Genomic DNA, 13062 nt, shown 5'->3' on the forward strand with positions numbered 1-13062 from the left:
TTAAAATAACTTTTGTCCAGTAGATTATTGCCCCAAAGACCATCAATCAGCTTTGTCTAAGTCAGTATTATTTCAGGATTCTTCCCTCAAATGCTATATAGTTGACCCTTGCACAAGGTAAGGGTTAGGGCCCTGACCCACCGTATAGTCAAAAATCCACTTAACTTTTGGCTCCTCCAAAACTTAACTACTAATAGCCTATTGTTGGCCTGAAGACTTACCAATAAACAGTTGATTAATACATATTTTGTATGTTGTATGTATTATACGCTTACAATAAAGTAAGGTAGAGAAAAATGTTATTAGGAAAGTCATAAGAAAGAAAATATATTTACAGGACTGTGCTGTATTTATAAAAACAAAACAAAACCCCCACTGCCATGTGTAAAGGGACCCATGCCATTCAAACCCATGTTGTCCAAGGGTCAACTGTATCTATCACCTTCTCCGTTTATTAATGACATAGTTTAATAAATTAATGCTGACATGTACTCACTCTACAGTACAGAAATCGTATTTTTATGTTCTAAATGTTTCACTTTGAAACAACAAAAGATTATTTTCTAAAGGAAGGCAGGAGAGCAGACAGTGGAAGCAGTTGCTTTTAGATTAGCATGTGGAAAATGCTGGAAGGCAGGACCCGGGGCCGCTCACCGAGCTTGTCCATGCTCACTCCCTCTGCAGCTGCTCTCTCTAGCTGGAAGAAGTCGTAGTCGAACCTGTTCAAGTCTTCACTGTCTCGCTCTGATGGAAACCCAATGTAGAGGTAGGCGCTGTTGGATCCCAAGATAATGCGGTCCTAGGGAGGAAACCAGTGGTTGGGGGAGCATGCTGCCCTCACGTGAGTCTTCACAGAGGTGGGGCATCAGCCTGCTCCACGCAAGGCCAAGGCCCCGTGGCCAGCTCAGCTGTGTTAAATCACACAACTGTCATATGTTCCCCAGAGAGGGAAGAGACCCATGAATGTGGAGGAAGAGATTCAATTTTGCTTTTGTGTGCATGCTTTTGTTTATTTCTTCCTTTATCCCACATGGAGCTCTGACTCTGCATCGGACTCTGGGAATCCCAGTGGAAACCACACAGACCTGTTTGCCTCTAAGATTTTATAGGCAAACAGTGTCATAGCCTGAGAGAGAAGCTTGAATGAAATAGGGGTGGTTCTGCAGAAGGTACAATACAGGCACCTCGTTTGCACCAGGGACCAGAGAGGTCCTCTTCCAAGGTGCGCTATCTAAGTCTTCAAGGGCTGCTGCCAGCAGAACCTGGGATGTTTTGAATAATCAGGAGAAGGTCCGTGGGAACTTTGGATGGAGCAGTGAGGCTGGAGGCAGTGGGGAGATTGGGCAGCCCACATGGGGGTTCTGAAAGGGTGGTCGCTAGGGACTTCCAGGAGGGCATGTTCTAATCCAACTAGCTTGTCTAGAAGGCTCTCTGTGGCTACTAGTGTGGAGGATGGGTTAAAGAGGGGCCTAGGCAGCAGGGAAAGCAGTGGGAGCCCCTGTGGTCCATGGGGCCGAGGCTGGGGTGTGTGGAGGAGACAGAGAGCCCCGTGTTCGCGAGATGCTGCATGGTCCCTCCCAACAGCAGATCCTTTACGAAGTCTAAGATATCATATAATGTCAGGGCTGGAAAGAATCTTGGTGAACTTCTAGTTCACTCATTTCTGTTTTATTAAGTCCCGATGGGGTACCTGGGTGGCTCAGTCAGTTAAGAGTCCTACTCTTGATCTCGGTTCAAGTCACGGTTTCTCGATTTGTGGGCTTGAGCCCCAGGAGCCCCATGTCAGGCTCTGTGCTGATAGCCCAGAGGCTACTTGGGATTCTATCTCTCCCTCTCTCTCTGCCCCTCCCCTGCTCATCCTCCCTCCCTCCCTCCCCCTCCTCCTCTCAAAATATGTAAATTTGAAAACATTTATAGATGAATTCCCGAGAGGTGAAGTGACTTGCCCAAGAACACGCAGCCAGTTACTATCAGCTCTCCAAACCCCAAGCTGTGACCATGTCTGTTGTAGCAGGGGACATGGGGTGGCGGGTGCCCTGCCCCGCCCAGCACCTGCCACCGTATGGAGGCCTGGGACACCTCTCAAGGACCCCTTCTCCTAGCTCTCCGGTGGGATTGAGGAAATTCTGCGGCCAGGCAGGAAAGTTTACCAAATGCTGCAGCTTCGTCTTGGTCATGATGGGCACCCCATTAATGACAACTTTGCATTTGCTGTGTGGCGTGACTGTCACCTTCCCATCAGAATTTGTGAAGGAAGCATGTTTATCTGAAATTCTAAAAAGACAGGAGGTCGTCTAAGTAACCCAAATAAGTATGACTTTAGCACATAGGGCTTTGGTCACTCCCCACTCGTACGTGTACGTAAGACCCACAGATGCTGCAGCGTGGCTGGAAGCAGCTTGAGGGGGTCGGACAGAGAAGGACAGCAAAGTGATTCTCTTAGCAACAGAACCAGCACCCTATAAGGGCCAATGGCTATAAGGAGCCCGCACAGGCAGGGTGACGGCTGGGGTCCTCCAAAACTCACAGGCCGAGAAGTGGGGAAATGGAAAGAAAGAGATTTGGGAGGGATGCTGGTCCAGGTGACCAATCCTGACTAATAATAGCGTTCGTGTCACCAAGATCAGTCGGTTTCTGATACAAAGGCAGACTTTATTGCTGAAGGCTTGCGGATGGATGTCAGAGGTGTCAGATTGAAAGCCCCCCTGGACATTATCCGTGTGCCCTGGATGAGCAGATTCCTAACTACTCTAGAATGTTCCTAGGCTCCTTGGCTGCCATGGAACGCTCTGGGTGTTGAAAGACTTGTCCATCCATATCCCTTGTGTGCGTGGGGCCTAGGGAAGTGGTGGGAAAGGCTTTATCCCCAGCTCATCTGGAGTTCAGCCATCTACAGGTCCCCACAGGACGTGGTCTAGAAAGGGAGAGGAGGGGATTCCCAGGAAGAGTCAGGGGAGGGGCCCAGAGGCTGCCGGTGTGGGGCGAAGCCATGTCAGCCAGACCCTGTCAGCACAGGCCCCCTCCCCTCTGCTTTGGCTCAGAATGGCTGCGGTATGTCAAGGGACTGGTTGGCAGGGTCTCTGTGGAGTTGATTGAGCCTACTGGCTGGAAATCTGTGGGCAGTCAGGACACTCCGGAACTGGGGGGAATAACAGAGAAGCCATGGAGGTAGGAGACAGCTCTGAGTTCATGAGAACTGTCATGGGGTTCCACAGGGCCTCCTCTTGAAGAAGGGGGTCATGCCAAAGACTGGGCTCTCCCTTTGTCCAGTTGGCGAGGGCTCTGAGCAGAGATCTGAGGATGCTATCGCTTTTGGTGGTAAGACCACAAAGGACGTGGGCCACTCATGGAGGTCTGTCCCTTTACTCTCTTCATTTGCTGGCCTCGTCTACTTGTGTCTCCTTTTGTGGAATCACAATACAGGGTCTAGCTACAGGCCTTCCCTTCCTCCCGACCTCACAGCCCAGGATGCAAAGCAAGTGCAATGGGAAGAATTTCCGTGGGAGCATGAAAGGCCTTTCTTTTAGAAGCCCTGCAGTGGGTCCCTGAAGACAGTCTGGGAATTTGTCCTCCAGGTTTGGTGGCCCCACCCGGCAATGCCCAGACAAATATTGAGAACCTTCTGAGGAGGGAGTGGTCAAAATCCTGGGACAAAGCCAGTTCACATCAACTTACCCCAAACCTTGAAGATGGATGGCATTTGAAACGGCCCGACCAGCATCAGATGAACCTTGGAAAGAACTGGGATGATTACTTTCCAAAATTTGTCAGGCCCTGTCTGTACCTGCGCGGAAACAGGCTCCTGCTTTGCAGGTTTCTTTAATTCAATGCTTGAGTGGATCTCGACACCACCCGCATCCTTCTGAGTGAGAAGTTAATGAAAAGGTTTCCTTTGAGATTGGACATCATTGGCAAAAAGAGGACGTGAAAGCCAGCCTGCGGCGCTTGCGCCCTCTTGGGGATACTTCAAGGAACAAACCAATGCATACATGGTGGAGAGTCCAAACCATCACTAGGAGTAGGAAATGAAAGTAAACAAAGGCACAACAGGAGAGACTAAGGAGCACGCTTCAAAGAATACCTCCTGAACGGCCAGGCCCTGGTCAGTGTCTGAGATCCTTTACTACAGCAATGCTCAAAGGTGCCAAGCACAAAGCAAGCTTTTAAACCTGACAAGAGACAGAAAGCTAGCCAAAATGACAAAACAGAAGAACGCTCCTCTACAGAAATTCAAGGAAGGAGTCACAGCCACAGAACTGCTCAAAACAGATCTAAGCAACTTAACTAAACAAGAATTTAAAATACTTTTCATAAAATTAATCACTGGGCTTGAAAAAAGCATCAAAGAATCTTTTGATACAATAAATAAGAAGTTTCAAAATTTACAAAAGGCTGTAAATGAGATGAATAATAAAATGGAAGCGGCCACCCAAAAGGCTACAAATGAGGTAAATAATAAAATGGAGGCGGCCACCCAAAAGGCTACAAATGAGGTGAATAATAAAATGGAGGTGGCCACAAAAAAGGCTACAAATGAGGTGAATAATAAAACGGAGGCAGCCACTGCATGGACCCAAGGGGCAGAGAAGACAATAGTCGAATTAGAAGACACAATAATAAAAAAGGAGGAAGCCAAGGAAGAGAGAGATAAATCGATCCATGAGCACAAAAGGGGAATTCCCGAACTGAGTGGTGGTATCAAATGGAACAATATCCGGATCATAGGAATTCCAGAAGAAGAAGAGAGAAAGGAGCTAAAGGGATTCTTGAACAAATCATAACTGAGAACTTCCCCAACCTGAGGAAGGAAACAGCCATTGAAATTCAAGAGGCACACAGAACTCCCCTCAGACGTAACTTGGATCGACCTTCTGCACAACATATCATAGTGAAACTGGCAAGATATAAAGATAAAGAGAGAATTCTGGAAGCAGCTAGGGATAAACGGACTGTAACATACAAAGGGAGACACATACGGATACTAGCAGACCTACCTACTGAAACTTGGCAGGCCAGAAAGGAATGTCGGAAAATCTTTAATGTGATGAATAAGAAATATATGCAGCCAAAATTCCTTTGTCCAGCAAACCTGTCATTCAGAATAGAAGAAGAGATCAAGGTTTTTCCAAACAAACAAAAATCGAAGGGATTCATCACCAATAACTGGCCCTACAAGAGATCCTATGGGGGATTCTGTGAGGGAAATGTTGCAAGGAACATAAAGGACCAGAGACCCCACTACAATCATCAATCCTACAGAGAACACAAAGACTCTTAACTCATATTTTTCGATAACACTGAGTGTAAATGGACTAAATGCTCCAATCACAAGACATAGGGTAGCAGAATGGGTTAAAAAAATATCCATCTATTTGCTGTCTACAAGACACTCATTTTAGACCTTCAGACACCTTCAGATTGAAAGTAAAGGGATAGAGAAATATCTATCATGCGAATGTAAGTCAAAAGGAAGCTGGAATAGCCATACTTTCATTGGACAAACTAGACTTTAAAGTAAAGGCAGTCACAAAAGATGAAGAAGGACATTATATACTAATTGCAAGGTCTCTCCATCGGGAAAAGCTACAATTACAAATGTCTAAGCACCGAATGGGAGCACCCAAATACATAGATCATTAGTCTCAAACATAAACAATCTTCTTGCTAAGAACGTGCAAATTGCAAGGGACTTTAACACTCCATTTACCCCAATTCATAGATTAATTAGACAGAAAAACACTAAGGGCAATGAACCTGAATGACACATTGGACCAGATGGACCTGACAGATATATTTAGAACTCTACATCCCAAACCTATGGAATTCACTTTCTTCTTGAGTGCACATCATACATTCTCCAAGATAGACCACGTTCTGGGTCATAAAACAGCCCTCAATAAATACAAAAGAATTGACTTTCAGATCACAATGCTATGAAACTTGAAATCACAGGGGAAAGTCTGGAAAACCTCCAAAAACAAGGAGGTTAAAGACCACCCTATGAAAGAATGATTGGGCCAATCAGGCAACATAGGAAAAATTAAAAATATATGGAAACAAATGGAAAACGGAAAGACAGATGCAAAAATACTCAACAAGATACTAGTAAATTGAATTCCTCAAGTGGGATTCATTCCTCGGTGACAGGACTGGTTCAATGTTTGCAAATCAATTCATGTGATACATCACATTAACAAAAGAAAAGATAAAAACCATATGATCCTGTCAATAGGTGCAGAAAAAGCATTTGACAAAAATATAGCATTCTTTCTTAATAGAAGAAACCCTTGAGAAAGTCAGAATAGAAGGAACTTTCTTAAACATCATAAAAGCCATTTATGAAAAGCCCACAGCTAATATCAGCCTTAATGGGCAAAAACTGAGAGTTTCCCCCCTGAGAGCAGGAGCACAACAGGGATGCCCACTCTCCCCTCTGTTGTTTAACATAGTGCTGGAAGGCCTAGCATCACCAATCAGACAATAAAAGGCATCAGAATTGGCAAAGATGAAGTCAATCCTTCACTTTTCAGAGACCACATGATACTCTACATGGGAAACCCGACTTAACTCCACCAAAAGTCTAGTAGAACTGATTCATGAATTCTGCAAAGTCGCAGGGTACAAAATCAACATACAGAAATCGGTTGCATTTTTATACACCAATAACAAAGCAAGAGAAAGAGAAATTAAGAAACTGATCCCATTCATAATTGCATGAAAAACCATACAATACCTAGGAATAAACCTAACCAAAGATGTAAAAGATCTGTAGGCTGAGATCTATAGAAAACTTCTGAAGGAAATTGAAGAAGACACCAAGAAATGGAATAACGTTCCGTGCTCATGGATCCGAAGAATAAACATTGTTAAAATGTCATTATTACCCAAAGCAATCTACACATTCAATGCAATCCTCATGAAAATTGCAACAACATTCTTCTCAAAGCTAGAACAAATTATCTTAAAATTCGTATGGAACCACAAAAAACCCCGAATAGCCAAAGTAATATTGAAGAAGAAAACCAAAAGAGGAGGCATCACAATCCCAGACTTTATCCTCTACTACAAAGCTGTCATCATCAAGACAGTATGGTACTGGCACAAAAACAGACATGTAGACCAATGGAATAGAATAGAGAACCCAGAACTGGATCCATAAATATACAGCCAATTAATCTTTCACAAAGCAGTAAAGGGTATCCAATGGGATAAAGGCAGTCTCTTTAGCAGGTGGTGCTGGGAGAACTGGACAGCAACATGCAGAAAAATGAATCTAGACCGCTTTCTTGCACCATACACACACACACACACAAATCTTAAAATGGATGAAGGACCTGAATGTGAGACAGGAAACCATCAAAACCCTAGAGGAGAAAACAGAAAACCACCTCCTTGACCTCAATTGCAACAATTTCCTCCTTGATACATCCCCAAAGGGAAGGATATCAGGTGCAAAAATGAAAGTCATCAAGGTAAAAAGCTTCTGCACTGCAAAGGAAACAATCAACAAAACAAATAGGCAAGTAATGGAATGGGAAATGATATTTGCAAACGACATATGGGATAAAGGGCTAGTATCCAAAATCTACAAGGAACTCACCATACTCCACACCCGAAAAGCAAAATAATCCAGTGAAGACACTTTTCCAAAAGAGGACATCCAGGTGGCCAACAGACACTTCAAATGATGCCCAGTGTCACTCATCAGGGAAATACAAATCAAATCCACACACTGAGCTACCACCTCACGCCAGTCAGAGTGGCTAAAATGAACAAATCAAGAGACTACAGATGCTGGCGAGGATGTGGAGAAATGGGCACCCTCCTACACTGTTGGTGGGAATGTGAACTGGTGCAGCCGCTCTGGAAAACAGAGTGGAGGTTCCTCAAAAAATTAACAGTAGGGGCGCCTGGGTGGCTCAGTCGGTTAGGCCTCCGACTTCGGCTCAGGTCAGATCTCACATTCGTGGGTTCGAGCCCCGCGTCAGGCTCTGTACAGACCGCCTGGAGCCTGCTTCTGGTTCTGTGTCTCCTTCTCTCTCTGCCCCTCCCCCTCTCATGCTCTGTCTCTCTCTGTATCAAAAAACTAAATAAAACATTAAAAAAAAATTAACAGTAGAACTCCCTTACGACCCAGCAATAGCAGTGCTAGGGATTTCCCCAAGGGATACAGGAGTGCTGATGCACAGGGACACTTGTAGCCTGATGTTCATAGCAGCACTTTCAACAATAGTCAAATCATGGAAATAGTCTAAATCTCCATCAACTGACAAATGGACCAAAAGATGTGATTTATATATACAATGAAATACTACGTGGCAATGAGATAGAATGAAATCTGCCGGGAGCCAAGGAAAGAGTTAAAGAACTCTGGTGGAAAAGTTAAAACATTATTAACTAACTCTGGTGGAATGTTACAGCTAGATAAGCGGCAAGCGGGTTGTAAATAACTGTTAGTTCCTGGAGAGTCGTAAATACCTGTTGGTCCCAGGAACTAAGATTACCATCTGTCAACATTTGTAAATTCCCTGGTACCTTGTACCTCCCTTTGCATTCTTTCCTCCTCTTGCAATTTTTCTTCCCGCTGCTGTGTATATAAGCAACCTCCATGATTAAATGTTAGAGCTTGATCAGACAAAAAAAACCAAAAAAAACCCCCCCAAAAAAAACCACACCAAAATTTGTCAGGATTTGACCTTAACAAGTGAACATGACCAATGCTTGGGGGGGTGCTGTTTGCACTCTGAGGGGATTTTTAGTCATAAGTTCCTGGACACTACCCTACATTCCGGATAATTGTTTTACTTTCTGCCCTTTTATAGCGGGGGAGGGATTCCTAACTTCTTACAAGTTCCACCTTATTGGTAGGAATTCTGGAGGACGAAACTGTCCAATCTGTACCTGAGGAGATGCGATAAATCCCGGCCACAGGGAAGGTCCTGGTCTGTGCCCTCTGTTCTGTGCAGTGACGGACCTGGGACAGGGCCGAGAGCACCATGCCGCCCCCACCCCGGGGGGCCTGCCCCACACCTGGGCCCCACTTCCATCCAGTGCGAGTCCTCTCCAGTCCGGGGCATGCTCAGGGCCAGGGTGCAGAAAGCCAGGGTGTGGAAATACCATGTTGTTTTCCCATGGTTGAATGGATAAACAAAATGTGGTATATACATGTATAATAGAATATTATTCAGCCTTTAAAAGGAAGGGAATTCTGGGGTGCCTGGGTGGCTCGATCAGTTAAGCATCCAACTCAGGTTCATGATCTCACGGTTGATGAGGTTGAGCCCCACGTCAATCTCTGTGCTTATAGTGCGGAACCTGCTTGGGATTTTCTCTCTCTCCCTCTCTCTCTGCTTACTCACTATCTCTCAAAATAAAATCGACTTCGGGGCAAAAAAAAAGGAAGGAATTCTAACACCTGCTAGAACATAGATGTACCTGGAGGGTACTAGGCTGAGTGAGATATGCTAGTCACAGAAGGACAAATACTGTGTGACTCCAATGATGTGAAGTGCCTAGAATAGTCACATTTGTGGAGACAGGAGGTAGGACGAAGTAGAACAGAGGGGAGCTGGTGTTGAGTGGGGACGGATTTGGGTTTGGGAAGAAGAAAAGGTTCTGGGATTGGGTGGGGCTGATGGTTGCAATGCAGTGTGAATGTGCTGATGGCCCTGAACTGTCTACTTAAAATTAGCATGCATGGTGAATTTTTATGTTTATATATTTACTGCAAAAGGAAGATTGAGGGGCGCCTGGGTGGCTCAGTCGGTTAAGTGTCTGACTTTGGCTCGGATTATGATCTCACAGTTTGTGAGCTTGAGCCCTGCATTGGGCTCCTGTGCTGACAGCTCGGAGCCTGGAGCCTGCTTCAGATTCTGTGTCTCCCTCTCTCTCTGCCCCTACCCTGCTAGCTCTCTCTCTCTCTCAAAAATAAATAAAGCATTAAAAAAAAGATTGAAAAAAGAAAGAAACATGAAGCAAGAAGTCTGAGCAGGTCCAGAGTGGGTCAGGAGGGGCGAGTACCGGCCTGAATGAAATACTTGAGGACCCCCGTGAGCTGTGGGTCCTCGTTGACGTTGAGAAGGTGAGGGAGGGTCTCCATCATCCGCTGCTCCTGGGGGAGAGATGAGACAGGGGTCCTGTCACCACACAGGGCCAGCACGTTCAAGACCGTGGTGTTCCTTTCCTATCCACTTCCTACCAACGCCATTCATCTAGGCATTCTGTCCGGTCGCCAGGGAAAGCCCAGTGGGGTGGGGGGCTCTGCTCACAGCAGGGGTGAGCCCCTACCCTCGGCAGGTCAGTCCTCAGGGGCCTGAGTTCATCTGGACGGGACTGTTGCAAAGCGTAGCCAGTTTCCACCTCTGCTGCCCCTTCTACCCTGCCTTCTACCCCACTACTTTCTTCAGGTCCCCCCGCATCCCAGTCGTCCTGAGGCCCCTTCGGGCCTCACCTGGGTCATCCTTTCCGCTAAACCTGCCACCCTACATCTCGGGCTCCCCCAGTCCTGCAGGCTGGCCCTGGCCATCAGATGGGAGTGATCAAACATGGCATGAGCTCTTCCCTCTCCTGGTTATCCGAGTGCATCTCTTCCTTCAACCCAGTATCGATAGATTGCACTTAGAGGATTGACAGTCGATCAGAACTGGAATAAACTGTTCAGGCACAAGAAAGCTTTATAATCTTGAAATTCTGATAAAGAGTAAGTGGCAGGTAAGACTCTTTTCCATGGTTCCTGTCCATACTTCTAGAATCCTTGGACCCTAACTCATCCTGGCCTCTGGGCATCACAGACACCCCTCCCCCCACCCAAGGAGGCTCACTTCTCTTTCAGGCTTCCCGAGGCTTTCAGAAGCCAGCCTGGGTCTCTGTCACCACTCGGGACGTGCTCCAAGTCTAGCCCACAGCTTGGGATTTGTGCAGAGTCAGGTCATGGCCGGAGTGCGCTGTGGATGGGGGGTGCCAAGAGGGCATCTCCCTGACCCAAGGACAAAACTCACATCATAGCCCACGTATGATCTAATACTGGCTGATACTATGCTCAAGGGCACTCCGTGCGGTCCCCAGAAGATGGTTCACCGTCCCCGAGTTCTCCCCAAACTGTAATTATCAGCAGCCTTGGCTCATCAAGGCCTCTTGGCTTCCTTCTTTATTGCGCCCTGCTGTCCCCTCCCCTAGTGCTGCCAGCAGTACTGACAGATGTCATTTGTCACTTATCACATGCCACATCTTATGTGTTACACATTCGCTGGGTGGGGAGAAACCACTCAGATGATCCACTGGATGGCAGCTCGGGCAGCTGTGCATGCGTGGTTGGAGTATGAAGCTCCCTGCCACGTATGGGCCTCAGCAGGTGGAGGGAACGAAGCTCACCTTGGCAATGGCCATATACTGCTGTCGCCACTCTTCCCGAGCCTGCGCCAGCTCGCGTGCCCAGGGCCCAGGTTCTGCCAGTGGGCGGGCCGGCTGCTCTGGAAGGAGGAGGTGGGGTCTTAAGGAGCTGTCAAGGGTGAGGAGCAGAATAACTATAAGAGAACTTGACTCTGTTCTTTGCCAAAGCCAGGGATGCTGGGTGGTGTGGGAAATGAAGCTCTGCTATCGGGTGAAGAAGTCACTAGGTCATTTCTACAAAGAATGCCCTCATTTTAATTCATAGGAACTTCCAGCAAGAAGGGGGCACGAAGCTCCGTAGTCTCTTTTTGATCATGCAGGCACATGTTCTGTCTTACACCCTCGTTACCGGGAATTCCTACAAGGCCAGGGGACTCAGGGAGAATCACAGGCTTATATTGTTTCCCACATATTTTGTGTTTACGGATAGCAGGCATTCGATGCTATTTTCAGGTCAATGTCCGTCCAGTTAGCGACGGCATGAAGATTTGGGACTAAGCAGGGCCTGGACAGGCCACAGGTGCTCCCCTAGCTTGGGAAGTGCTTTGTCATGAAGCCTCAGTGAGTCGGGATGCAGGAGCCTGGAGCCTCCATCCTGCCAGGCTCCTGGTGTGCACACCTGCAGACCGTTTGGGTTGGGACCTGCTGCCAGTACCCGAGAGTCCCTCAGAAATGAAGGAACCTGGCTGGTGGGGGACACAGGCAATGGGCCACGTGATGACTGGAGCTCATGCCTTGCACCAGAGGTTTGGATCTTCTGGCATTGCCGTTTTCATGCTGCACCACGTTCACCAATTTTACTTCGACGGTTTTATAATTTGCCTTTCCTGGTTCATCCCATTTTAAATTATTAACGGGCATAAAGTTATATATGCCTCCCTCCGGGCCACCAGACTGAAATCTGAGACCTTCGTTCAAAGCAATGGTTCTGGGACACAGTGGAGTCAGCCGGGGGCACTGCCCCCGGAAGTCAAGGTCAACGGGCCTGGTGACGCTCACCAGGTGACTCTGATGTGCTGCCACTAAGGCTCTGAACATTCAAACATCATGTAACTGCATGAGGCCATCAGCACAACTAACATCAGATGGCCATCGTGCAAATCTGGGAAGGAAGGAATGGTCTCGGCAGAAATGGCAGCATCAAAAATGGCAATAAAAATGAGACCAAAATGATCATTCAGAAGGGCAGGGCCATTAACTGCATGTGAATCTATGTTTTTCTCTGAATAACGTGTTTTTCCCAAGACCAGGGCCAAAATGTCCCCAGAGGATGCCCCTGGCTTGTGTTGGGCTCAAGTGATTCCAAGCAGGAATCCCCCCCACCTCCTGCACCCCAAGAAGCCCCATGCTGACCCTGCAGCCGGTCTGGACCGGCATTGCTCCTGACTCAGTTTACCTGCCATTCTGAAATTTCCATGAGCGAGTGGCACTCTGATGTTCTCTGCCTTTGACTCTCTCGTCAGCATCGAGGTGTTGACCATGGCTTTGTTCCGGATCTTCTTAGCCCTTCCGCGTGAAAAGATGAACGCACCCTCAGCGCTGGACCCCTTTGCAGAGTACAGGCCAGAACCCAGCCAAGTGGGACCTTTCAGCCCCGGCAATATCAGATTCCCCCAGGCTGGGCACCAGTGAACCTCGAAGCTGAAAGGGACTTCGTGATGTCCATGGTTCAAA

The 13062-nt window shown here is 47.1% G+C and overlaps 1 protein-coding gene across 1 annotated transcript in view; it reads right to left on the minus strand.

The window, feature by feature from the left end:
* Positions 1–13062, minus strand: part of LOC115287065 (kinesin-like protein KIF28P) — a 78759-nt gene that overhangs the window by 15953 nt on the left and 49744 nt on the right. Inside the window, exons 9-14 of the mRNA XM_029933343.1 lie at positions 12785–12894; positions 11371–11468; positions 10021–10111; positions 3676–3730; positions 2151–2274; positions 655–799 (exon numbers count right to left, since the gene is read on the minus strand). Of these exons, the coding sequence (XP_029789203.1) occupies positions 655–799; positions 2151–2274; positions 3676–3730; positions 10021–10111; positions 11371–11468; positions 12785–12894 (623 nt within the window). The remainder of the gene's footprint in view (positions 1–654; positions 800–2150; positions 2275–3675; positions 3731–10020; positions 10112–11370; positions 11469–12784; positions 12895–13062) is intronic.

This window comes from Suricata suricatta, chromosome 3, assembly GCF_006229205.1.
Source record: "Suricata suricatta isolate VVHF042 chromosome 3, meerkat_22Aug2017_6uvM2_HiC, whole genome shotgun sequence".
Lineage (NCBI taxonomy): Eukaryota > Metazoa > Chordata > Mammalia > Carnivora > Herpestidae > Suricata > Suricata suricatta.